The sequence below is a fragment of the Heloderma suspectum genome, chromosome 1 (genome assembly GCF_057233095.1).
Source record: "Heloderma suspectum isolate Gila_16-S chromosome 1, 16-S_ref, whole genome shotgun sequence".
NCBI classification, from domain to species: domain Eukaryota; kingdom Metazoa; phylum Chordata; class Lepidosauria; order Squamata; family Helodermatidae; genus Heloderma; species Heloderma suspectum.
In genome coordinates this window covers 430,054,804-430,082,673 of record NC_139458.1, presented here as the reverse complement: position 1 = coordinate 430,082,673, position 27,870 = coordinate 430,054,804, and the positions used below count along the sequence as shown (strand labels likewise).

The 27,870-nt window shown below is 45.0% G+C and overlaps 1 protein-coding gene across 2 annotated transcripts; it reads right to left on the bottom strand.

Moving 5' to 3' along the window:
* Positions 1 to 22: 22 nt before the first annotated feature.
* PEX13 (peroxisomal biogenesis factor 13) lies at positions 23 to 25,913 on the bottom strand. 2 transcript variants are annotated; one of them, XM_084829322.1, is made up of 4 exons: positions 25,603 to 25,913; positions 11,408 to 12,105; positions 4,426 to 4,551; positions 23 to 2,656 (listed from the first exon to the last, which is right to left on the bottom strand). In XM_084829322.1, the coding sequence occupies exons 2-4, from the start codon at positions 12,045 to 12,047 to the stop codon at positions 2,358 to 2,360; spliced, it is 1,065 nt and encodes a 354-aa protein (XP_084685448.1). In that variant the 5' UTR covers positions 12,048 to 12,105; positions 25,603 to 25,913; the 3' UTR covers positions 23 to 2,357. The 2 variants fall into 2 exon arrangements, with proteins under 2 accessions (XP_084685448.1, XP_084685447.1); XM_084829321.1 differs by having other exon boundaries at positions 25,712 to 25,913.
* Between the last annotated feature and the right edge of the window lie 1,957 nt (positions 25,914 to 27,870).

The window sequence follows — 27,870 nt, the reverse complement described above, 5'->3', positions numbered from 1 at the left end:
CAGAAGAAAAGAATGCTGTACATAAGTTTCAGTGGAATTTAATAGGTTTATACAGGTTAATCCAATTGCATGATAAAATCTTCAGTGAAATTTAAATCATTACAACCATTTTCATTCTGTCTCCACTAAAGTACAAAATCAAAGGGTCAGTTGTCGAGGTTCACTATCCATACTTATCAATTTGAAGTATGATATGCATAGATATGATACTTCGTTATAGTCAAGCAAATTCAAAGAAAGATAAGGGCAGCAAACCCAAGTGTACTTCCTAGGAAACCAGCTCCACCAAATTCAGCGGCACTTAAGTAAACATTTTTAGGACAGGCTGAAAGTCTGTCAGTCAGTGGTGACTTAGTTAAATTACAGGATAACATTTAGGTCTCACTGAAAAGATTTGAAGTCTAAAGAAAATTTGCAACACCCCCCACCCACGCTACCCAGTTTGAATTTTCAATGGACACTTGAAAAAATGAAACACTTTTAAAAGTTTCAGTTATTAGATACCTACTTAACTTTTCTAGTATATTTCAGAAAACAAATTGGGTTGACCACCTCTATGGCAGAGAGGCTTCTATATCTAGTCATGTGAACAGTCAAGAGTCTGATCTACATACTTGCTCAAGATTGGCTCATTCTGAATCTAATCCTGATTTTCCATTCCCCCAGTCCACAGCTGCTAACTCATTGAAGGAGACATTCCCCATTTTCACCATAAGCCACTGCACTGCTCCATCATTAAACAGAAAGGGGTAAAAGTTTATTCCTATCTCTCAGACCTCAGCACGCTAGTTAAACCGTGAGTGAATGTAAATGGTTTTGAAAACTACTTCCAGCAAACCTACTAGACTGTGCAAACTATTTTCCACTGTTTGCTACCCTGCACTGTAATTCACACCAGCAAACACAATTATTCAGAAATGAGTGCAAGTGAACCCTTAAATTATAAGAATGCCAAATGCCTTGCAGTGAAACTCGAGATAAGGTGCTCTACAGAAGGACTTTGATTTTAGATAAGGAAATCCAAGATGCAGGTTTCAGATTCAGATTATTTTAAGATGGGCTGCAGAGAAGTAGAATATGAAATTTTGTAGCATTGCAAGCTCACAGTATTTTTAGCTAGAGACAAGTTCCAAGGTCTGATTTATCACTCTATCTAATAAATTACACCTTGAAATTAGTTTATCACTCACCTTCTCAGAATAAACCTGGTTTTTCTATCCAGAATAGTATGGCCTCAGTATGGTAGTAAACGTGATTTTTATGAACAGAGGTTTGCTTTTCATGCCAGTCTGGCTTTGTAAAGTAACACCTCACTGTTCAGAAGCAAATACCAAATACTTCGCACTGCAAATACGGTAGGTTTACTTAAGTAGAATGTTAGCTAATAAGCTAGACAACTTACATTTGCAATTTTAAGGAACCAATCACAGAAAAATTATGTATGATCTTTACCAACTACTCAGGCTCAGACTACATGTGATGGTGACAGATCAAGGTTTAAAACATAGATCTGCTGCCATCAGATGTTGAGTCTGAGCCTCAGTGAGGTATTCTTGACAGATCACATTGCAGTCTGCAGTAAGGAGATGGGGCAGAAGGTGTTAGATACTTGAGATGGAAGGACAAGTGGTGATGTAGCTTTTCTAGTTAAAGAGCAATTGCGTGCCAGTCCAGGTGACATGGGGTTTCAAGTGCAAGAATGTGGACCAGCATAAAGGAGCAGTTTTTAAGGCTCATAACAATGCTTACCTATGAAAAGACCAGGTGATCAGGCAGCACGCATCTTCTTGGAACTACAATTAGGTGAGTTTGCTGCCAGTTCTAAACCTCCTTCCATATAGAACTACTGATAGAAATATTTAATTTCCCTCTAGAAGTTTCCCCCTAGTCTGACTTTTCCATGAACTAGAAATCCTCCCTCCACCTCAAAAAAATGGTTCAAAGAAAAAAGACCTCACAGTATACTTACAGACTCTGAAAAAAAAATCCCTCTCAGTACCATCGCAATGACACTTACTGAGTGGATTGTCACTGAGGATTTCAAAGCAACGAACTGTCTCAAGTACCTTTAAGCATAGCTTCTTCAGCTGAGTGGGACAAGATGCCAAGCCTTGACTATAAAACTCACCTGAGCTCATAAAATTGACCCTAGCATGCTTAACCCAACTGTCCAATGCTAAGCGAATCAAGCACAAGGTTTGGGCCAATACCCTACCTTCCTATGACTCCATCAGGTGTGAAAAGCAAGTTACCCAGATACAGTCAACAACAGTGTTCTGCTACATCACTACCAAATGGCTACCCTACAGTATTACTGGTGACTACACTCCAACCACTTTGATAAATCTTCAAACATGTCAAAGGTCCTGTATATCTCCACCATGCACAGCAGAGCTGGATATGTTGGGAACTTTATTAGTTTCCACAAAAACAGACTCAAAGGCAGCTTCTTGCTCCTCCAAAGTGTCAGAAGCTGTGGCTCCTTGAACCAAAGTGATATTGTTAATTGTTGGCTGATGCTGTGTAACCTTCTCCTGCTCTGTGGTTCTCTTCCCTTTCCTTCTGCCAAGTATTCGGACATAATTAGCTGGTACAAGTCCTGTTGTCTGGCCATCACGACTGGCCAAAAGCCAGCCACGTATTTTGGGTTGTCGTTCTGGTAAGAAAAAAGAAACTTGCAGTTAACCAAAAGAGCTCAAGCACCTTCCAAGCTTTTCAAGACCTGAGTGAAAAAAACCAATCTAAAGAATACTTGAGATGTAACGATTAAGACAATTGCAAAAGGAGCAAAAGATATTTAAATAAAGCGGTAACAATATACGGTCAAATGTGAAGGGTACAAAAGACCTGGCAAAAGAAGAGAAACAGAAAAGGAAGAAAAGGGAAGCAGGTCTCCAAAACCCATCCCAGCCCAGAAGGAGAATAGATGCAGTGCAAATCTGCTTCTTAAGAGAAGTACAATCAGATCCAGAATAGGTATATTCTCTTCCATCTAGGCAACAGAACCAACACCATCATGCTTTTTCTCTCCTCCCTACCAAACTCTTTTCCTTTACAGATTTTTAGATGGTCAGCCTGAAGGCAGGGACTGTCTTACTGATTTTTGTAAGCGCCTATGGGAGTCCTTTTTCAGCTGAAGCGCAGCATTAAACTGCTTTAAATATATAAATTATTCAAATATGATAGCAGCCCTTAAATCAGACATGGCCCTTAGATAATAACCTTTCTGCTTCATGTTTTACGTAAATTCTAGAGTCACAAGGTAAAGCAGTAAAGCTGAATCCTCCTGGTTAGCTGGACTGAGCACTAAAGGTTCAGTACTGAACATCTGAAGCTACCCGATACAGTCATACCACTGGTCAGGCAATAGGCAGTATTGGCTACTCTAACAAGCAGCAGGTCTCCAAGATCTTCAGGGAAAGGTCTTTCTCAGGCCTTCTGCCCAACTGACCCTTGGGCCTTTCCTGCACAGAAAGCATGTGCCGTACCCAAGATATGACAGCTCCTCCAATTACAACATTACTATTGTATGTTCAAAATTGCAGCAAAAATTACAACCAAGCTCGCAAAAATTGCAGGTAGCTCACACTGGTCCATTGGGGGGAGGGGGGAATCTAAAATTAACAGTATAAGCCCTACTGAGGAGGGTTATTAAGGCCAGCTAAAATGTCACAATGCATTGTATTCTAATAATAATAATGAAGTATCTGGCAGAACTGACCTAATGGCACAAGGGGGTTTTCTGGAACCCACTGAATGACCTGATCAGATCCTGGAGTACAGCATGGCAGGCAAAAAGACACGGGCTGCAATATTATGCATGCTTACCTGGGAATAAGCTCCGCTGAACACAACTGGACTTCGTTCTGAGTAAACAAGGATAAGGCTGAGCGGTTGACCGAGAAGAGGAAATGCCTCACAAGGGAAGCAGGGGAGTGGGGCAAGAGGCACAGAACAGGAAGGTTGGGAGTGATCTCAAGAAACTAAGGGAGAGGCCAGATGGAAGGTTCAGAGCGGAAGGAAACTCTGAGAACAAAACTGAGGGAAGTAAGAGCTGCACATGACCAGGAACGGAAGAGACAACAAAGGCTGACATTTGCATATTGATCTGAAATACCAGCGAAGCCTTTGGCTACAGGCCTATAACACAAGTTATACAACAAATCTTACAATCACGGGTGCAGACAGGTGCAGAGAGACAGGTGCAAACAAGGTGCTTCCTTTACTGATAAACACTTGCATGGAGAAGAGTCTGAGCACACCACAGGACAAGCAAGCTGCCCCCAGAAGCTCTCAAACTATCTCTTTACAGTTCAGCTGAGCCAGTAGATGTCTCTTCTAATTTCTACACACCACACTGAATTTTTGTATTTTTATTTTTTTACAGTGGGGGGGAAGAATCACAATGAATCAAAACTGTCTTACCTTTGGGTGCCAATTTTAGCATTTCACCAGCACGAAAAGAAATTTCTTCTTCTGAAACAGCATTGAAATCATATTCTGCTTTCCCAACAACATGATCGTCCTCTCCACTTGCCCAATTAGTGGAAACTGTTCCAGAGAACAAGGATTAAATGAGTCAACATAACCTTGCTGGATGACTACAATCCCTTGCACTCAGAAAGTAATCTTTGATAGGCAGAGTTAGAGATGTGAAGGCCCAGAAAAAAATGGAAAAAATAGATTTTTCCCATTCTTTTCCCAAGGACCATTTTTGTAGCTTTCTGAAAAATTGGAAAAATTGAACAGCTTTGGCTTATGAAATATTTTCTTTTTGAATTTAAGACAAGGTGTTTATAACACCAAACTGGGGGGGGGGGTTCAGAGGAGGGCAACAAAGATGATCAGGGGACTGGAAACAAAGCCCTATGAAGAGAAACTGAAAGAACCAGGAATATTTAGCCTTGAGAAGAGAAGACTGAGGGGAGATATGATAGCGCTCTTCAAGTACTTGAAAGGCTGTCACAGAGAGGAAGGCCAGGATCTCGTCTCTATCATCTCAGAGTGCAGGACACGGAATAATGGGCTCAAGTTACAGGAAGCCAAATTCCGGCTGAACATCAGGAAAAACTTCCTGTTACAGCAATACGACAATGGAACCAATTACCTGGGGAGGTGGTGGGCTCTCCCACACTGGAGGCATTCAAGACGAGCCTGGACAGCCATCTGTCAGGGATGCTCTGACGTGGATTCCTGCATTGAGCAGGGGGTTGGACTCGATGGCCTTGTAGGCCCCTTCCAACCCTACTATTCTATGATTCTAAGACTGAAACTGAATTGAACATGAGAGACCTGCAGTTGAAATCCCTGTTCAGCCATGAAAGCCCAGACAAGCAAAGCCCTATGCAATGGCATTTCCATTACATCACACTGAAGTTACTGAGGTTGGATCCAGACTTATAAGAATTAAATAAATTCTTTACAGATTATGAGAAATGCTATCAATACGAAGGATGTCAACGGTGTTCATTTGTTTATATCAAGGGTAACCCCCCTCCACCACGTTATTAGTTGCATAGATCATCTCTGAACTTCTGCGATTTAAAGAGTAATTCTCTTTAAAAACAACACTTTCTTTAGGCCTGTATTCTTGTTTACTTTATGTTTGTGTTGTTTAATTTGCATCATACAGGGCTATTGATGTAGAGTATTTGTTTGCGCTCTGCCAAATCACTGAAGATTGTTCTTTGTTTGCACCCTGGTTGGAAGAGACAGACAGAGCTTTGGTTTCAGGGTGGTGGTGGTAGTGGTGATGGTGGTAATTATGAGAGTATGCTAAACTTGCCCTCATTGCAGGCAATCAGATTGACAGAGAAGGCACTCATGTTATACTACATTCCTAAGACAAATTAATTCTTCTCTGCCCAGGCTGGGAGCCTGTGGTAGTCAGAAGTGGAGCTTCCCCTGGGTGAGAGGCGGGGGGGCGGGGGGAACTGCTTTGCCACCTTCCAGGTGAGATAGAATAAGCATGAATCAATGGAAGTAGGTTACATGGCCAAGAAATAAGCACTTTACTTGTTCTCTGCTTTATTCGGTTGATTAACAAGCCTGATGTCCTGTGACCAGCAGCTGGTTATGACAACAAATTACAAACTGTGACTGTGTTAGTTTTGTTGTGGAGTGTATGTGTTGAATGCTTGATTGTATATTTGAATGGCGAGTGGCTGCTGAGAGCATGTGGGTATTTTTTATGGCCGTAAGGATGTGCCTAGGAGACTCTGATACAGGGAACCATGGAGGGGGCACCACTAGTCCAGTGATTTGGAGCCGAAGGAGATATGGCAGGAGGAGGGGGTTGGGGCATCAAAGTCAAATGGGTCAGAGGTGTTTATTCACTGTTCCCCTTCTACCCCCCTCCTCTAACTCTCATTTAGCTGGTAGCTCTTCCACTGTGCCCTCCTGTCTTGCAGTGCTGCTATTTAACGCCAGATCGGTCTGCAATAAGACCGCACTCATTCATGATCTAATCATGGATGACAGGGCCGACTTGGCATGTATTACTGAGATTTGGGTGGGTGAGCTGGGTGGAGTCAACCTGACTCAGCTCTGCCCACCTGGGTACTCAGTGCAGCACCAACATAGGTTGGAGGGCCGGGGGGGCGGAGTTGCCGTTGTGCATAGAACTTCCATCTCTATCACCAGGAGACCACTCTGCCTTGGAGCAGGCCTTGAGGGATTGCCCCTGGTGTTGGGCCACAGCGACAGATTGGGGATGCTGCTGGTATACTGCCCACCCTGCTGTCCAGCATCCTCCCTGACTGAGCTGGCAGAGGCAGACTCAAGTGTGGTGTTGGAGGAAACCAGGACAGTGGTTCTGGGTGACTTCAACTTCCATGCTGAGGCTGTCTCCGGAGTTCCAGCTCAGGTGTTCATGGCCTCCATGACAACCATGGGGCTGTCTCAGTATGTCATCGGCTCAACACATGAAGCAGGGCACACCCTTGATTTAATTTTTGCTCCAACTTGTGAGATGGGTAGTCTGAAGATTGGGGAGCACCAAGTAACCCCATTGTCATGGTCAGACCATTTCCTGGTGAGATTTGAACTTACGGCATTACTCTCTTCCCACGGTGGTGGGGGACCTATTTGGATGGTCTGCCCCAGGAGACTGATGGAATCCAATGGATTTCTGAATGCTCTTGGAAATTTTCCAGTGGAGAGAGCTGATGATCTAGCCAAGGCTCTAGCCTCACTGTGGAACAGTGAGATGTGGAGGGCCCTCTCCAGCACTGTGGAGCCCGTTCTGCTCCCTGGTATACTGGGGAGCTGTGGTCAATGAAACAGGCTGTACATCAGCTAGAGCGCAAATGGCGCAAGTCTCAAAGTGAAGAGGACCGAGCATGCTCTAGAGTGCATAATTGTGCCTACTGCGTGGCAGTGCAGGCAGCAAAGAAGGTTTATTTTGCTGCCTCCATTGCATCCTCAAGTAGCTGTCCAGCGGAGCTCTTCCAGGTGGTCCGGTGGTTGTTAACATCTTCCCCAGTAAATGGGGCCCTGGCCCTGTCGAGGACCCACTGTGACCTTTTTGCATCGCACTTTGAGGACAAAATTGCTTGTCTCCGCAGCAACCTTGATGCTGTTGTTAGTGCAATACCAGTCGAGGTGTCCGATGCCACCATCTGCCCGATTTTGTGGGATCTGTTCCAGTTGTTATGGCCTGATGATGTGGACAAGATGCTTGCAATAATGTGACTGACCACGTGCCCTCTTGATCTCTGTTCCTCCTGGCTAAAAAAAGCCAGCCGAGGGGGTATGACTGGGTGGGTCCAGGGAGTGATAAATGCTTCCCTACTGGAAGGGGTGGTCCCTGCTGTCCTTAAGGAGGCTGTAGTGCAGCTACTCCTGAAGAAGCCCACTCTGGACCCAATGGTATTAGACAACTACCACCCAGTCACAAATACCCCTTTTCTAGGGAGGGTACTTGAGACGGTCATGGCGGACCAACTAAAGGCACTCTTGGAGGATACTGATTATCTAAACCCATTTCAATGTGGGTTTCGTCCTGGTTATGGGACTGAATCAGCCTTGGTCACCTGGATGAATCACCTTTATCGAGAGAGGGACAGGGAGTGCAACCCTGTTAATTCTGCTTGATCTCTCATCGGCTTTTGATACCGTTGACCATGGTATCCTCCTGGATCGACTCTGTGGGATGGGTATTGGGAGGCACTGTGTTACAGTAGTTCCGGTCCTACCTACGGGGCCAATTTCAGACAGTAACATTGGGTGACTATTCCTCGGCCCCTTGGCAATTGAACAACGGGGTGCCGCAGGGTACCATCTTGTCCCCAGTGTTGTTTAACATCTATATGAAGCCACTGGGAGCGGTCATTAGGGGATTTGGAGCTAAATACCATCAGTATGCTGATGACATGCAGCTCTATCTCCTTGTGACATCTGAACCAGGAGAGGCTGTGCAAGTCCTGAATCAGTGCCTAGACTCAGTAATGGGCTGGGTGAGGGCCAATAAACTGAAGCTGAATCCTGGCAAGACGGAAGCCCTGTGGGTGAGTGGTCCCCAGGTCCGGGAGGCAGGGTCATTGCCTGTTCTGGATGGGGTTGCACTCCCTCTGAAAGATCAGGTCCATAGTCTGGAGGTACTCCTAGATCCATTATCGTCGCTGGAGGCCCAAGTGGTCGTGGCGGCTTGGAGTGCCTTTTACCAGCTTTGGCTGGTTCGCCAGCTACAGCCTCTCCTGGACAGGGATAGCTTGACCACGGTGGTACAGGCATTAGTAACCTCAAGACTGGATTACTGCAATGCCCTCTATATGAGGCTGCCACATAGGCTGGTCCGGAAGCTGGAGCTAGTGCAGAATGCAGCTGCCCCTTTTCAGCGTGTAACTCCTCTGCTGAGGGAACTGCACTGGCTGCCTATTTGCTACCGGGCCAGGTTTAAGGTATTAGTACTAGTGTATAAAGCCCTAAACAACTTGGGACCAGGATACCTGAGAGAGCACCTCCTTCCTTACCAACCTGCCCAGTCACTGAGGTCATCAGAGGGCATGTTCCTGGTGGTTCCACATGGACCCATGGCCTGGTTGGAGTCCACCAGGAAAAGAGCCTTCAGTGTGGTGGCCCCCTTCCTATGGAATTCTCTGCCTTTATAGGTCGGGCAGGCACTAACATTGTGTTCCTTCCGGCACCTCCTGAAGACGTTGTTATTTCAAGAGGCCTTCCTTGCATGACCAGCCGCAGTTTGTTAAATTCCACTTTGTTGGGGTTTGTCTTTTTTAAAAAATGTTTTAACTCTTTTAACCTGTTGTTTTATTCTTTTACCATGTTGTTCACCACTCCAAAATCCTCTGATGTGCAGCGGGATATAAATATTGTAAATAAATAAATAAATATTTCTGAGAGGGCGAGAAAAACATCTAAGCTCCAGATTAAAGGAGAGCTTAAAACTTAATATTTGGCTTCGGACAAAATGTTTAGGTCTTCTTTATTTTGTTGCCCAAATAGCTCATGTATTTCCCCAATAGCTATTATTTAAGGCTATTCAGAGATCCAGAGAAATATACGCATCATAGATTCCCTGGGGAACACAACTCACTTATCACTTTTCCAATTTACCTCCAAGACCAGCAGTTATCAAGCCAAACCACAATAATTAAATCCCCCTCAGTTTCCTCCTTTCTCCCACACAGCAAAAGATTACAAGCAGGTCAGTCTTGTCCTTAAAATCTTTCTCTCTCTACAAACTCCTGACCATTAGCAGACAGGCACATGCTCTGCTTCTTGGAGATATGCAAAGACAGAAACACTCGTGTCCTCCAAGACTGAACATGCCATGTGAAACCAGTGTTTCCCATTTTAACCAGGATTTGAAGCAGAACTGCAAACACTGGTTAGCCTCAGTGCAGATGCGATGCTGATCTATGACACTGAAAAGGGAAGGGAGGGAGGAATTCATGCAGAAAGGAGTGTGAATTCCCAAGGCAGGCGCACAGTTTGCAAAGAGTCAACGTTATATTTGAACCAGCCCTTCTAAACAGTTGCTTGTTTGGGAAGCTGTGGCAAATACAAATTGGTGCCAGGGAACTTTTATTAAAATAGTTCTTTTAGGCCTCAATATGAGTTACACAGGTTTGTGTGGAGTGGATAGACAGGCTAAGAATTCTTTGTCGGCCAGTAAACAGGATCATAAATAGCCACTTTCATAAATTCATGGATGATAAGGCTATCGATGGCTACTAGTCCTGATGGCTATATGCTACCTCCAGTATCAGAGGTAGCATGCCTATGTACACCAGTTGTCCTACTTGTGGATTTCTCACAGGCAGCTGGTTGGCCACTGTGTGAACAGAATGCTGGATAAGATGGACCTTTGGTCTGATCCAGCATGGCTCTTATGTTCACTTGTCTGGCCTCCTGTGGCGAGTGAGTGCCCCAGATGACCAGGGAGGGATGCTTCACTAGGAGTGGAAGAAAGGAAATTCATTATCAGGTCATCAACATACTACAGGTAATCCTGGTCAGATATACTACAAATGCCTGGAGATATTTGCAAGGCTGCTAGTTACTATTGTGGACTTATTTCAAGACCCCCCACACAGGCCAAAAAAGCAAGTTGCTAATAGCAGAAAGCAAGTTTGAGCTAGCCATCATCAATCCATCAGGCAATCAGTTCTGCAGTCATTTGAGTGCATCTTGTTTACAGCAGGTGTGGGTCATGCATACAGTTTTTATTAGTGTACACAATGCAGTGTACAATGTTATGCGGAAATCAAGCTTTCATGTTATGCGGAAATCTTCCTGAGGTTGAATGTTCCAGAAAAAGGGTGCGGGATGGGGAAATTCAACCTTTGGAAGATTTCTGTTAACATGAAAACTTTTACACTGAACTGAGCACTTGTCCCAAATAAAAGGTCTTCTCACTTGGTCTGCATTTTGTAAGACCAGCACAGCTATAGAAACTGATCTATTCCAAGAACTGGAGTTTCTGGTTATATGTAAATAGAGCAGTTTAAAGCCCTAAAATGTTCACTTTCCATCATGGAAGTAAACCTATTGGTTCGATAGTACTTAACGTTTTTTCAAGGGGAAGAGGACGGGATGTTTATCTTGTTACTTTATTACATTTTTCTATGAAATTAGAAAAGTAATTTGAGTAATAATGATAATTTATTTATTATATTTCTATATTGCCCAATAGCCAAGGCTCTCTGGGCAGTTCACAGCAAAGATACCAATAAAGAGTTAACTTTCCAAGATAGAAAATCTAATTTACCAAGAACTTCTGAAACACTCACAGTAACTTTAGGTTATCTTCATAGCCTCAAACATCACATTAATTGAAGCCTGATTTTGTGTTAGTGCTTACTGGCATTACCACACACCACAGTGGCAAAGACGAGGAAATACTATTAGATTGCTTCCATTCCCATAATCACAGACACCTCTTTACCTGTTTCGTCATCTGTGTAGGTGGATAGCAGCTTCCATATGAGGTAGGGCCCCCCAAGAACAACAGCAAAGAATAGGAAAATGGGCCATGACTTTGCAGAGTTGGCTGCCTTTTCCTCAGGACCGATGCGGGCCACAGTTCCTTCACTTTCTGCCCACAAATCATCATTCTCAGAGCTCTTTCTCAAACCCATCAACCTCTGCAGCCGCCTGTAGAGGTACCTTATTGTTCGGACCAACGCAAAAGCAGAAAACACCTTGGTGAAGTGTATTCTGAGCCGAGAAAAATGATTGGCTACATCCAAAACTGCACGGAAACTGTTGTAGACAGCTGAAAAGGTGGCATCCATCATCATACTGACGGAGGCAAAGGCGTGCACGATGCTTTCAATGGACTGAAACGCCCCCCGGCTACTTTCTTCAGCTTGCTGAACAAACCGGCTGGTAGGGACGTCATCCATCCGAAACCGGTTGTAGCCCAAGCCACCATATCCATAACTGTAAGGGCTGTAGCTTCCATAAAAGGAATTTCCATATCCACCATAGCCTGAAGAAAAAGTGCTGCTGTAAGCAGGTCTGAAGGTATTCAGGGCAGTGCTTCCTGTCTGTTGCGATGGCCTTGGCAGAATAGGAGGGGGCATTCGAGTGAGAGTGGGCTGTCCAGGTCTAGTCAGCTGGTTGGCCCCCACATCAGCAGACCTAAAATTCACAAGTCCAACTATTAGCACTCAGGATAATTTTAATTTTTAAAATGATCCCTCATCCCACACTTCTCCAAACACTGTATATGCTTACTAGCTGATACTAATTGTGCCTATGCATGTCCCGTTTGAATGAGTTCCTGCTGCCAGTACTTTATTTATTTATTTATTTATTACATTTCTATACTGCATAATACCTGAAGCTCTCACATCGAACTAAAAACTCTTTTAAAAATGTATACAAAGATCATCTCATCTCATACGATAAATATTAAGTGTTGAAAACAATTACTGGGCAGGTCTTCTGCCCCAATTTTTGATACAGTAAGGGTGCAATCCTATGCATGTTTAGACAGAAAAAAGTCCTACAAGTTCCAGCATTCCCCAGCCAGCCAAGCTGGCTGGGGAATGCTGGGAGATGTAGGAACTTTTTCTGTCTAAACATGCATCAGTTTGTGCACTAAAAAGTTAAGTCCCAACAGTGTTCATATTTAACAAAGATTGAAGATAGCTGGGTTGAACTGTTAAGGGGGCGGGGGGGAGAGAAGGAAATCCAAAGTTAACAATGGGCACTAGCAACCTGTTGACCCTAACGTGGATGAGTGTGAAGCATTTAGTGTAAGACAATTGCAATGCCTTTTAGAAAAGCTTGCTGTCCTGAATGCCCAGAGGTTAACATTTCAGATTTGAAGCCTCAAAGTTTCATGAGTTTTGGCTGCAATCTTATGAATGTTGGGAAAGGCAAATTCCATAGGGATACCTGTGTTAGTCTGTTGCAGCAAAAACAGCAGAGAGACTGATGGCACTTTAAAGACCCAAAGCATAAGCTTTTGCAGACTAGAGCTTATATCAACCTCAACTGGAAGATCTAAATATACCCAATGCACATCTTGTATACCTATTTATTTATTTATTTATTTATTTCTATACCGCCCAATAGCCGAAGCTCTCTGGGCGGTTCACAAAAACTAAAACCAAACAACACACAAGAAAACAATTCAAAATATATAGAACATTAAAACCACAATATAACAATACAACCACAATAAAACCTAGCAGCAGTACAGGAGTTTAAAATACAGATTTAAAACAGCAAAGCTAAAAGTCTAGAAAGCTAAAATGCCTGGGAAAATAAAAAGGTCTTCACCTGGCGCCGAAAGGAGTACAATGTAGGCGCCAGGCGAACCTCACTAGGGAGCTCATTCCAGAGCCGGGGTGCCACAACAGAAAAAGCCCTCCTCCTAGTAGCCACCCGCCTCACTTCCTTTGGCAGGGGCTCACGGAGAAGGGCCGCTGATGATGATGTCAAGATGACAATTACCATCTTGTCAACAAGGATATCATGGGAAACCTTGCCAAACGCTTTGCTGAAATCAAAATATACGATGTCCATGGTGTTCCCATGATCTACCAGACTAGTGACTCTATTAAAAAAAAAAAAGTTGGTCTGGCATAACTTATTCCTGACAAACCCATGCTGGCTCCTAGTAATCAAAGTATTATTCTCTAGATGCTCACAGACCAACTACTTAATTATCACCACCACCAGCCATTCCAGCAGGCTGTGCCGGGGGAAATGAGAAAGGGAAGCAGGGCCATACCATCAGCCCTGCAGAAAGACTTTCCCCCCCTCTTCCCTCCCTACTCCTTTTTCTTTGTGTGTCACCCCTTTTTAGATGGTAAGCCTGGCAGGGGCTGTCTTCTTTTATAGATTATTTGTAAGCTGCTCCAGGTGCCTTTCTGGCTGAGCAGAGGGCTAAAAATACTACATAATAAATAAATAAATAAATAAATAATCTGATGTAGAATATTGCCCAGTATCAGTGTCAGGCTGACTGGTCTGTAGTTTTCCAGATCCGTCTTTTCCCAATTGTTGAAGATAGGGACAACATTCTTGCTTGTTTTCAGTCTTCTGGCACCTTGCCCATTTGAGAATTCTAGGAGGATTCTCAGCCAGCAGCTCTGAAAAAATGTCTACAAGCTATTTCAGCACCTGGCAGTGGGATTAACCTGACCCTGGAGATCTGAACTCATTTAAAGAAGCTAGGTTTTCTCTAAGCATCTCCTTACCTATCCTGGGCTGCAAGTCTCTCCTTATATTATTTGTTCTACTTGACCCAGGTTGAACACAACTTCCCTTGAGAAAGAAGACTAAAACTAATTGGGAACTGAGCAGTTCTACTTTCTCTCCATCACCTGTTAACACATCACCATATTCCCAAAGCAGCAGACTGGTCACTGCCTTGTTCTTGCTCCAAACAGAGCCAAATAAGACCTTTTTGTTGTCTTTAGTATCGCTTGCAAGCCTTAGCTAATTTATTTATTGCAGCTTTAAACCGACCAATAACCCAAGTGTTTTGGGCGGTGTACAGTGTATTAAGAACATAAAAAGCACTAAACACAGTTCTTAAAATGCTTGGGAGAATAAACCTGGCACTGAAAAGACCCTTATGGAATTGCCATGTGAGCCTCTCAGGGGAGGGTATTCCACAAACGGGGTGCCACAACGGAAAAAGCCTTCTGTCTTGTAGCCACTGCCTTGCCTCATTTGGTGGGGACACCTGGAGGAGGGCTTCAGACAGTGACCTTAGAATCTGGGTAGGCAGATATGGAAGGAAACACTCCTTTAAGTAACCCAGCCCCAAGCTCTATCGGACTTTAAAACCCGCACTTTGAACTGGGCCTGGAAATAGACTGGCAGCCAATGCAGATGACAAAGTACTAGCATACTATGATCAAATCAGCCAGTCCCAATTAGCCATCTACCCACCGTTTTGGACTCACTGAAGTTCCCAAACTGTTTTCAAAGGCAGCCCCATTTATGACACATTACAATAATCCTGAGAAAAACTGTTGCAAGGCTATCTCCAAGTGGGTCCATAGTTGGTATTACTCTGGGCTTTAGTCTTCCTGACACTATATTTAGAAGGTTGTACTCCTTCCTGGTTATATGTCTCTCCTTCCATCTCGTGTACATGTCCTCTTTAAGTCTCAGAACATCAGAGAATTCCTCGTACAGCCATACTGGCTTTTTTCGATGTTTCCCATTATTCCTTCTCATGGGAATAGTTTGTGATTTTGCCTTCCATGGGATCTATTCCACAAAAGCTTAAGCGAAAGTACATCTGCTAGTCTTTAAAGTACCACAAGATTTTGCTGGGGGGGGGGGGGGGTTAACTTGGGAATTGGTTCTATTGCACTCAGCAGGACTTACTTCCAAGTAAATATGCACATAAATATGCCCCCTTCATGGATCACTGCCTTGTTGTGGTGAAGGGGCTTGCGTAACTCAGTGAAGCCATAAGCTATGCCGTGCAGGGCCACCCAAGACGGACAGGTCATGGCGGAGAATTCGGACACTATGTGGTCCACTGGAGAAGGAAATGGCAACCCACTCCAGTATTCTTGCCAAGAAAACCCCATGGAATGTATCACAAGGCTAAAAGAGATGACGCCGGAAGATGAGCCCCTCAGGTTGGAAGGTGTCCAATATTCTACTCGGGAAGAGCAGAGGGAATTTCCAAGTAGTGCCACAAAGAGTGAAGCGGCTGGGCCAACGCCGAAAGGACACTCAGCTGTGGATGTGTCTGGTGGTGAAAAGAAAATCCGATGCTGTAAAGAACAATACAGTTTAGGAACCAGGAATGTAAGATCAATGAATCAAGGTAAGCTGGAGGTGGTCAAACTTGAGATGGCAAGATTGAACATCGACATCTTGGGAATCAGTGAACTAAAATGGACAAGCATGGGCGAATTTAATTCAGGTGACCATTGTATCTACTACTGTGGGCAAGAATCCCTTAGAAGAAATGGAGTAGCACTCATAGTCAATAAAAGGGTGGGAAAAGCAGTACTGGGGTACAATCTCAAAAACGATAGAATGATCTCAGTACGAATCCAAGGCAAACCATTCAACATCACAGTAATTCAAGTCTATGCCCCAACCACTGAGGCCGAAGAAGCTGAGGTTGATCGGTTCTATGAAGACCTACAACACCTTCTAGAACTAACACCAAGAAAAGGTGTCCTCTTCATCATAGGGGATTGGAATGCTAAAGTAGGAAGTCAAGAAATCACTGGGATAACAGGCAAGCATGGCCTTGGTGTACAAAATGAAGCAGGACAAAGGCTAATAGACTTTTGCCAAGAGAACATGCTGATCATAGCAAACACTTGTTTCCAACAGCACAAGAGGTGACTCTACACATGCACATCACCAGATGGTCAATATCGAAATCAGATTATGTCCTTAGGAACTAGAGATCAAATCGCCAACATTCGCTGGATCATGGAGAAAGCAAGAGAATTCCAGAAAAATGTCTATTTCTGCTTCATTGACTACGCTAAAGCCTTTGATTGTGTGGATCACAACAAACTCGGGCAAATTCTTAAAGACATGGGAGTACCAGACCACCTTACCTGTCTCTTGAGAAACCTGTACGAGGGTCAGGAAGTAACAGTAAGAACTGGACATAGAACAACCGATTGGTTCAAAATTGGGAAAGGAGTATGACAAGGCTGTATATTGTCGCCCTGCTTATTTGATTTATATGCAGAGTACATCATGGGAAACGCCGGGTTGGATGAATCACAGGTCGGAATTAAGATTGCCGGGAGAATTATCAACAACCTCCGATACGCAGACGATACCACCCTAATGGCAGAAAGCGAAGAGGATCTAAAGAGCCTCTTGTTGAGGGTGAAAGTGGAGAGTGCAAAAGCTGGTTTGAAACTCAACATTAAAAAAACTAAAATCATGGCATCTGGCCCCATCACTTCCTGGCATATAGAAGGGGAAGAAATGGAAGCAGTGACAGGTGTTTTTTTCTTGGGCTCCAAGATCACCGCAGATGGTGACTGTAGCCATGAAATTAAAAGACGCTTGCTCCTTGGGAGGAAAGCTATGGCAAACCTAGACAGCATAGTAAGAAGCAGAGACATCACCTTGCTGACAAAGGTTCGTATAATCAGAGCTATGGTTTTCCCAGTAGCAACGTATGGCTGTGAGAGCTGGACTATAAGGAAGGCTGAGCGCCGAAGAATTGATGCTTTTGAACTGTGGTGCTGGAGAAGACTTGTACGAGTCCCCTGGACTGCAAGGAGGTCAAATCAGTCAATCCTAAAGGAAATCAACCCTGATTGCTCATTGGAAGGACAGATACTGAAGCTGAAGCTCCAATATTTTGGCCACCTAATGCGAAGAGAAAACTTCCTGGAAAAGACCCTGATGCTGGGAAAGATTGAAGGAAAAAGGTGAAGGGGACGGCAGAGGATGAGATGGCTAGATAGCATCACCAATGCAATGAATATGGACTTGAGCACACTCCGGGATACAGCGCAGGACAGGAAGACCTGGCGTGCTATGGTCCATGGGGTAACGAAGAGTCGGACACGACTGAATGACTGAACAACTGTTGCAGAACACAGAGTCAGAGAGACCACGGAGTGAAGGAAAAATAGTTTTTCTTTATTTAACGCGCGGGCTTTATGGCTGGAATCACTTCCAAAGAGCCAAAAGCCCCCATTTACATCAGCACATTGTTTTTATAGATATTGTGACACATAGGAAACGGCTCCTCCTCTCCCTCCCGTGTGGGGTTGCAGTCCTCAACATTTCTTCTCCTAGCACCATTGTTTATAATACAAGAAATGGGTTATAGGGTAGCCATGATAAGCAGAGAACATGATATACATATCACCATGACCTTAGCCTTTGTTGACAAGATAAGAAATTCCTGTGTCTCATCAGCTTACAAACATATATTTCAGAGAGCAAGAGCTCAGCAAGAACATGAAGCATGAGACTGCATGAGGCTACTTAGTCGGACCCCCGATATGGCTGTTACATTCCCCCCTTAAATGCATAATTTCATTACAATTATAGCATTTCATTACGCAAATAGACATTCTGGTTTGCGAAGCATAACACAGGACTCTTATAGCAACCGTCTTACTTAATATCTTGTTGAGCTATTAGAGTGTAGAGGGCGGCAGTTTTATTAGCCGAGACATAAACCAGATTGGTTAAACAGCACATAAGACAAGGAATGCAAAGGCATAACAGTATCCCCATTAATATCACTGGTAAGATCTGAATAAACAATGCCTTGAGCCAGCTGAGATCTGGAAGTCAAGAGGTCAACCAATCGAGCCAATCATGTTGTCCTATTTTGATGTCAGCCACTATATGGTTCAGATTGTTAATCTGTTCATCTACAGCATTACTATTATCAATTAAATTAAAACAGCAAAGCTTTTGGTGCATCTCACAACCCAGATGATGAAGAAGGAAGAGGTAATCTATACCAGCTCTATTTTCTAAAACAGCACCTCTTAAATCACGCAACTCTTTATTTAATAATGACAATGCTCGTGAGGTGGCATTTATGCTCTTGGCTGAGCTGCAAGCTAACCGGTTGATTTCCAGACCATCAGCCAAGGCTAGACCTGTAACTCTAACAATACTGCCAGTGCCAATTTTTCTGAGTCAGGGTATAGCTGTAGGTGGCTATTACAATTTTCAGTTAGTTGGAGTGCTCTAGGCTGCCGTCGACGCCACGGGGGAAGAATTGGCACCAGGCAACAGAAGAATTGGCACCCAAGGCAACATGGGTGGTTATCAGACAAGTTGGCTGGAATGAATGACCAGGTACGGGAACCACAGGTTCAAAACCATCCATGAGGCAGAAGTGTATGTGCATAATTAAAAGATATGTTTTGAATTTTATTACAGTGGAAGGGGGGCCAGGGATAGCTTTATATTTCCCAGAAGATTGTTTTGACAATTAATTATTTGTGCACAAGTGGCATTTGTCCCAGCTACGATGGGAGTACGTAGAGTGAACTCTGTAGGGGGTAAGATTTTCGTAACTATGCCCCAGTCAGAATTTTGGGAATAAGTCAAGTTTATATTAAAATTGCTTAACATAGTCTCGTTTTGAATTTTTTCAGGATGCTTACAGACAGGTATTAGGCAAGAGCTAATAAGCCTGTTTGCAGGTATATCCCTTGGTAAACAAAAATGCTTTACTCCAGTGATGTTAGCTAAGTGAAGCCAGTAATTATCAGCGAATCGCTGGGACAAACTTCTCTCTTTAGGGGCAGACCCCCCTTTTTCGCATGTTATTGAGGAACTATAATACAACACCACTAACACTACAACATGCATATTTGATCTGCTTTGGGATCTGACCGTACGCTGGGCAGCTATTCACCTGGTTAGCTGCAGTAGGGTCTAGGATTTCTGGTCACAGTCCACTCTCCCCCTCTCGCTTTCTTGACTCGTGTCTAATGTATCCAGGGTTTAACTCCAGCTACTTTCACAGCTGTGGGGGTGGAAAGTATAACAGTTTTTGGTCCTCTCCATCTGGGAGTCAAAGGGTCATTTTTCCACTTTTTCACTTATACTTCATCTCTTGGTTGGAAAGGATGAACTTCTGTGATGGGAATTGGGGGCTTATTTTCTAAGACAAAGCGACGCTGGGCTTCAAGAACTTTGCCCAGTGTAACGACTTCTTGTTTAAGGCTAACGTTTGCTTGCTCTTGATGCCGCTCTAGTGTCGATCATGAAGTCAATGTCACAGCCCCTCACAGTCAATGTCACGGCCCCTCTCAAGCTGTCTTCTCTCTCGCCCATTCTGGCTCCTTTCGTTTTCTCCTTTGTGTATTTGATTTATTTCATTTGGGCATTCACGCCACCAATATCTATCTTGTCCACACTGGGCACACTGTGCCTCTGCCTCTGCTGGGTCTTCTTCTATTTTTTCGTTCACGTCTTCTTGGGCTTCTGGGTCGAGGGGGGTATATTGGCGATAGGCATCTAAAAGACGCTCCAAGTACTCTCTGGGGCCTCGGTGGCACCTTGCAGCACTTTAGACACCTTGGTCATATTAACTGACTTCTTCATACCTGCCTTCATGGCTTCTAACAGCAGGGCTGTTTTTTTTTTTTTTATAAGGAGACTTTATTGGGTAACTTACAGCACACAGGTGTACCTAATGGTTGGATCAGACAGCTTCTCTGAACCACGAGCTATTGGGCTAAATGGGTTTTATACTATACATGTTACCCATGAGGCAGCACAACACTAGCAAGCATTTTCAGCATAGGCTAGGAGTGTTTGGTTCTCAGGCACAACTGCCTGTAAACAAACTTCGCTTCTCAGGCAAAGTGCTTGATAACACTTTTATTCATTAGTATGGGAAGAGAAATCTCTCTCTCTTTCTTTTGCTTTCTTTTTCTTGCTGATCTGCCTGTATTTCAGATCATGTTTTACACTTTTTACATAAAACTTTCCTCTCTATGCACCAGCCTTGTCTCTTCATTTGCCTTTTTTGCAAGTTAAACTCACTTACTTAAACCTTTCTGCCCTACACTAGTCCCAATGACACAAATTTGGGATAGGCTCTTCTTCTCCTTCTAGTTACATTTTCTCATCTTAAAGAACTATTACATTATTGTGGCTACTTTACCCCCAGGTAATAAGCTCCAGGCACAATCAGCTGCTTCTAATTTACCCTGGGGGCAACTATGGCCACGCTTCTTCTCTACAAATGTTCTTTCTCTTTGCCTCTTGCCTTCTCTTTCTTTCCCCCCCGCTTTCTCTATCTGTCTGCCACTTTCTCTATTTCTCTGTCTTTTCTACTTGTCTCTGTCTTTCTCTACTTGTCTTTGTCTTTTCTCTTGTCATTCATTGGGAACCACACTCAGTATCATTTGGAGTTGCAACTAACACTAATCTGCAAATATCACATATATTTTATGATATCTAAGAAATCATAAAATATACACAACAAATTTTTTTTGCAATTTAACACAATGAATGGAAAACACTTTTTGCATGTTAAGGCATGATGGCGCAGATCTAGCAATCATACTGCTCTTCTGGCTGCATGCTCAGGGCCCATCAAAATCAAGGGATGGGCATACTTACACACGCAAAGAGTTTTAGGTCACTATTTTTGCATCGGCAACTCTATGCTGCATGAGTTCTAGCAGAAGGAAATCTAAAAGTCATAGATTAAACTTAGCCTGTTGTGCACTGAGCTGACTACAACACAGACACACAGTCTACAGCAATGAGAGTTCAAGTTTATGAAAAGCCTCACAGCACTGTGAAAAGGGGGGGGGCTCTCGGGGCTATCTATCACTAGACAAGCTAGCCAGGGATTTACAATATCACACACACACACACACACACACACACACACACCTCTTTTCTTCTCTTCCCCTTCAACTTGGTACACGAAAGCAAAGTGCTGAAACTCAGGATGCTGGGGGGTGATGGGCATCGTCTTATACTTGCATTTTTCAGGCAGCCATTAATCTTCTTCGGGGAGGCGGTGGGGTGATTTGCAGGACTTCAGAGGCAAGCTTCTCAGTTTGTTTGTATTTGTAAATCCCAAGCTCAAAACAGGACATGATGAGGTACAGGGCAGCCAAATTCTTGCTTTGGCACGGGCAACAAATAACTCAGGTCAGTTTTCTTCGCTGGGGTCTCAAACAGGAAAACAGTCTTAATTTAAAGTTGTAACATCACTGACAGCGTCAGCCAGCCAGCTACACAGATCTCACTGTTTTTTAAGACAATTACTCTAATATCTTCTTTTTTTCTCAATCAGGTTGGGTTTTCCAGCTTACACAGTTTATTGCAGCTTTCAGGAGCATGGTAGTAGCGTGATTTTGGCTTGGCCAGGAACATGCTGTCTGGTTTCTTGGTCTCTTCAGCACACACACTCAGGCAGTCTAACACTGGACACTCAAATCAGTGAGATTTCTTCATTGCAGGGAATCTCACGGCAAAAGCTTAATGGTTACGCTCTTCAGAAATCATATAGCTGATGGTTTACAGGCTCTATGAAAGTCTAGGACAGGTCAAAGCTAAACATGGTTACCTTGACAGAGATCTTCATCGTGGTCTTTCTACTTCATTCTGCCTTGGGACCGTCCTATGGCACACTTTCCACTCGAAGAGGGGTCTAGCCTGTGCCCTGGGGGCTGATTCTTCACCTTTATTCTCCATTTTGTGCCTTCATCTTCTGGGTCTTCATTTTCAGTTTCTATTTCTTAGGGATTTCATCTCAATTAGGCGAGGTGATGATGTTGCACAACTCAGAACGTTGTGGGCAATTCTCCTGCCCCCCCTCCCGACGCACTAGGCTAACGGCTACTTCTTCGGCCTCACACTCCCACACTTCTTTAAAAGCCAGGCTGTCTTGCAACATTTCTCTAATTAACAGCCTCAGATCTTGTTCTTTTTTTTCTCTCTCAGCTCAGCCTTGAGCTTTTTTGCTGTTTCCTCTCTATTCTGAATCCTTTAAAAAAAAAGGATTTTTTTAAAAGGATATGTCCCTGCCACCCACTTTCCCACTAGAGCGAAGCAGTTTCCTCAGCGCCTTGCTGAGTATTAGTGCCTGCTCGGGGGAGTGATCAAGTCCCCCCTCCACCCCCAATCAGGTGGGTCACCTTTTGTATACGTGTACTAACACTGACCTTCTTCATAAGGCGGGGCCCTCTTTTTTTCTGCCCAGTGGGCTTTCTCCTGAAGGCGGGGCCCTCTTTTTACTCCATATACTTGCCTTTCTCCTGAAGGCTTCCAATGTGGGTTTCAACTCAATTGCAGCTGCAGTATGGGCAGGGCTCAAGTTCCTTCCTCCGCTTCTCAAGGTTCTCTTGCCGCTCACAGCCGTTCAGGCAGGCTCGGCGCAGGCTTTCTCCCGTTCACCCGACAAAAAGGTCGGTGGCGCCAAGAAAGGAAGGCGTGCGCCGAGCCCTCCCTCCCGGTGCGGCGATTAAGAGCAGGCAACTGCCACCTCTCTGTCTCAGCGCCTGCCACATCCGAGTCACGGCACCATTTATGTTGCAGAACACAGAGTCAGAGAGACCACAGAGTGAAGGAAAAATAGTTTTTCTTTATTTAACGCGCGGGCTTTATGGCTGGAATCACTTCCAAAGAGCCAAAAGCCCCCATTTACATCAGCACATTGTTTTTATAGATATTGTGACACATAGGAAACGGCTCCTCCTCTCCCTCCCGTGTGGGGTTGCAGTCCTCAACATTTCTTCTCCTAGCACCATTGTTTATAATACAAGAAATGGGTTATAGAGTAGCCATGATAAGCAGAGAACAGCAGAGAACATGATATACATATCACCATGACCTTAGCCTTTGTTGACAAGATAAGAAATTCCTGTGTCTCCTCAGCTTACAAACATATATTTCAGAGAGCAAGAGCTCAGCAAGAACATGAAGCATGAGACTGCATGAGGCTACTTAGTCAGACCCCCGATATGGCTGCTACACAACAACAAATATGCACAAGCTCAGGTTGTTTAACTTTTTTGTGGCATGGGAACTTCAAGTAAAAAGGTAGAGTCACAGGTTCAGATCAAAGGTTAATTATGCAACTGTCTCTCCCCATTTTGACCCTTGCAGAAACCACCATGTGTCTGAAACCAAAAACAAAGCCAGGCTGGAACTCCTAGACTGCCTAGAAAAAATAGGTTAGTTTCTGAAAGTACATCAGCAGGGCTGGCTGATTGGACAACTGGGCTCAGGCCTGGGTTCAAGACTGAAGTCACACATGGACTCAATGGATTGCTTTTGGGCAAAACATGATCTCTATGCTTCAGTTTCTCACTTATAAAATGAGAAGGATGCAAACCTGTAAATAGATCCAGGAAAATTACTTGCCATGCTATGTTAGTGATTTGTGGCCTGAAGGAAAGAATGTTCATAAAACTTCCTTGCCTGGTAGTCGCACCAGGTAACCAGGTGGGTGGCTATTTACAAACCTGGAATAATGAACTATTTCCCAGGGGGGTGGTTAGGATAAGCAAGAAAAGACCATAAACCACTTCTTACTATTAACAGCAGAACCTACACCAAGCTCACAGTTTATTTCAGGTGTCTAGAAGGCCAGTGACTCAGTTTCCCTTCTGTAGCTGCTCAACAGGCAGTCACTAGCCCCTGAGGAACAGCTCTCTATTTTACAGAGATGTCATGATAAAATTCTGTCTGAACATCAAACAGTAAAAGCTTCCAGGAAGTTCAGTTGTGATTCATGTTTATGTGGCTATCAAGTTATGCTACCAGAAAATACCTTTACTGCCTGATACTATGCACTTAGTTGGAAGTTAAGTCCTACCGATATCAGCTGAATTCAAGGATAACTAAAGATAGGACTACACAACATGCAGATATGTTATGCAACCTTAATTATCCAGGGAACACAGGTATGGAGTAATGATAATCACCCTGGAGCACCTGCCCCACCACACCCATTTCAGTGGGAAAGTGGGGAGACAGGGGAGGAGAGGAAGAGTATATCAGACTTATAAACTGCAACAGCTTGTTGCTCTTTCACTGGGGAAAATTCACATTACAAAAGCCATCCTGAGGGCTGGAATGCACTTGATGGACCAAAGGTCAAAACACCCAGAACACCCAGAACTTGTGGTGTTGTGGACGTGCTAGTCTCCTATTTAAAACTTTGGAGAAAGGCGAGTGGGAGGATATCGCACATACAGTTTTACGTTGCAGTTCTAGATTACAGGACACACGCTAGACAGGAACTCCTGTCATTTTTTAATGCTGGCCTTCAAGTTTCCCAAGGATCAATTCTATGGAATTTTAAACCTCCAAATCCCAACACTGTTCCAAAGACACACTTATCTCCCACCCGCCGCACCAATGTATGTGACAGAAAGAACGGGGAGGCATCGATCTCCAGTTCTCACCATGCCTTCTTCTGCCTCCCAAGTTTATAAAAAGGTAAAGGTGTCCCCAACCAGTCGTGTCCGACTCTAGGGTGCGGTGCTCATCCCCGTTTCTAAGCCGAAGAGCCAGCACTGTCCGAAGACACTTCCGTGGCCATGTGGCCGGCATGACTGAACACCGAGGTGCACGGAACGCTGTTACCTTTCCCGCCGAGGCGGTACCTATTTATCTACTTGCAATTTCTTGCTTCCGAACTGCTGGGTTGGCAGAGCTGGGACTGAAGACGGGAGCTCACTCCGTCAGGCGGCACTCGGGTCTCGAACTGCTGACCTGCCGACCTCCCAGTCTGCAGTTCAGCGTCTTAACCACTATCTTTCCAGCGTGGGTGCTGGGGGTGGGTGGGGGGAGACGAGGGGGGGGAGGCAGTTACACACTTCTTTCCCTCTTCTCGCCCCTCCCCGTAACTGGAGGAGGTGGGAATGAAACCGGGAAGGCCCAGTCGGGAGAACTTCCTTCGAGCTCGCCGGAGCCGAGCCCCAGAACCTGTTCCCCGTCTGGCAGCCTTCCCCAAGGGGCCCCTTCCAGATGCGTTGGGCTCCAACTCCCATCATCCCCTGGCTCGGGGGCTTACGGGAGCTGCAGTCGAACCCACCCGGAGGGCGCCAGGCTGGGGGGCGGCTGCCCTGCGGCCGCTCCACAGCCTTGCAGGAGGGCGCTCCTGGGCATGTGCAGAGGGCCGCTACTGAGCCGCCGCCGCCAGGGCGCCCCCGGACCTACCCCGAGAAAGAGCACCGATCCCCTCCGAGGGGGGAGCGGCGGCAGCCCCGCCCGCTCTGCTCCCCGCTGGCTGGTTCTCTCCCCCGCTCACGCCGGCCGCCTCACTCACAGTCGCCGGCTCTCCCAGGGCTTCGGGGGCGGCGGGTGGCTGGCCGCCATCGCCGCGGCGCCTCCGCGGGGTTCTGCCGCCGCCTGCCCAGGCGAGCGCCGCGCCAGCGCCCCGGCCGCGCCTCCCTCGGCCCGCGCGTCCAGCCCGTCCACCGACGGCCTCCGCCTGCGGCCGTCAGGCGCGCGCAGGCGCTCTTCGGCTCTGGCCAAAGGGAGGCGCCAGGCCCGATCGAGGCTTCCCGGCATACACCGCGGCTCCGGCTCCCGAGGCGGGCGCGGCGTCTGCCAGCGCAGGCTGGTGGCTCCGGTTCCGGCGGGGTTCCAGCCAGAGCCAGCCAGAACTCTGACGGCGCCAGCGTGGCGTAGCGGCGAGAGTGTTGGGCTGGGAGCCGGGAGGTCCGGGTTCTAGTCCCCACTCGGCCATGGAAGCTCACTGGGTGCCTTTGGGCCAGCCGCACGCTCGCAGCCCAGCCTACCTCACAGGGTCGTTGTTGTGAGGATAAAATGGAGAGGAGGAGGAGAATGTAAGCCGCCCTGGGTTCCTTGCAAGAGGGGAAAAAGGCAGGCTATAAATGCAATATTTATATTATATTGCATTAATAAATATATTAATTATAAAATATATTAATAATAATGCAATATAAATATATATTTATATATATATTTATTATATATATAATAAATGCATATATATATAATATATAAATGCAATTTATATATTGCATTTATAAATGCAATAAATAAATAAATAAATCCGAGGCGCTGAACCCTGAACCCAAACCCGGTGCAGCGCTTTGGGTAGCTCCTTTAGAGTTCTGTCTGGTTCTGACTGAAACCCGGAATGGATTCACAGCCCCACTGGGATTGGAGCCCCCCGGCCTCCACTGCTAGATGGGTGGATGGATGGATATTCCAGAACCCGTATTGGCGTAATGCCTTTATTAGGCCAACTCAAAGGCCAGGCTTTCAGATTAAAACACATCTTTGCGAAGGAGAGGATGCATTCAAGCCGGTGGGGACAGCAGAGGCTGGGGGCTCCAAGCAAGCGTGGTGTAGTGGTGAGAGCGCTGGACTGGGAGTCGGGAGGTCCGGGTTCTAGTCCCCACTCGGCCATGGAAGCTCACTGGGTGCCTTTGGGCCAGTCACAGACTCTCAGCCCAACCCACCTCGCAGGATTGTTGTTGTGCGGATAAGACGGAGAGGAGGAGGATAATGTAAGCTGCCTTGGGTTCCTTGCAAGAGGAAAAAAGGCAGGATATAAATGCAATAGATAAATAAAATGTCGCTGGGGCTGTAAATCCGCTCTGGGTTTAGGTCAGAACTCTAACGGAGCTCTCCGAGGTGCTGAACCCAATCCCATGGAGAACATGTGGACCTCCAGATGTTTTGGGCTACAGCTCCGAATCGGCCCTAGGCAGCACAACTAATGGTGAGGGGCGATGGGAGTTGCGTCCCAACAACTTTTTGGCTGATCGCCTCTGACTTGAAGCAACCCTGCCTTCTTGCTCCCTCGCTTGCGTTCCTTCCCGCCCTCACCCAAAGCCCCGGCGATTCCCTCTTTTTTGCTTTCATTACATTTTTATCACATGACCATTACTTGCAGTCCTTTAATCGTTATGTGATGAAACCGCACAGTTCTGCCCCAAGCGACTCCTCCAATGCGCAATTGAAAAGGTGCAATCCTATGTGTGTTTAGACAGGAAAAAAAGTCCCGCGACTCCCAGCATTCCCCAGCCAGCCCTGCTGGCTGGGGAATGCTGGGAGTCGCGGGACTTTTTTTTCTGTCTAAACACACATAGGATTCTGCCCTTACAAAATTTATATATATATATATTATATATTATATATATATTATATATTATATATATATAATATATATATACAATTTATATATATATTATATATATAATATATATATATAATATATATATATAATAAATATATACAATTTATATATATATAATTTATATATATATATTATATAATTTATATATTTATATATATTATATATATATATAATTTATATATATCAGAGAGGACGAGATTATGTCAAAGCATGGAAACGAAAGGGAGTCCTAGTGAGGTTCGCCTGGCGCCTACATTGTACTCCTTTCGGCGCCAGGTGAAGACCTTTTTATTTTCCCAGGCATTTTAGCTTTC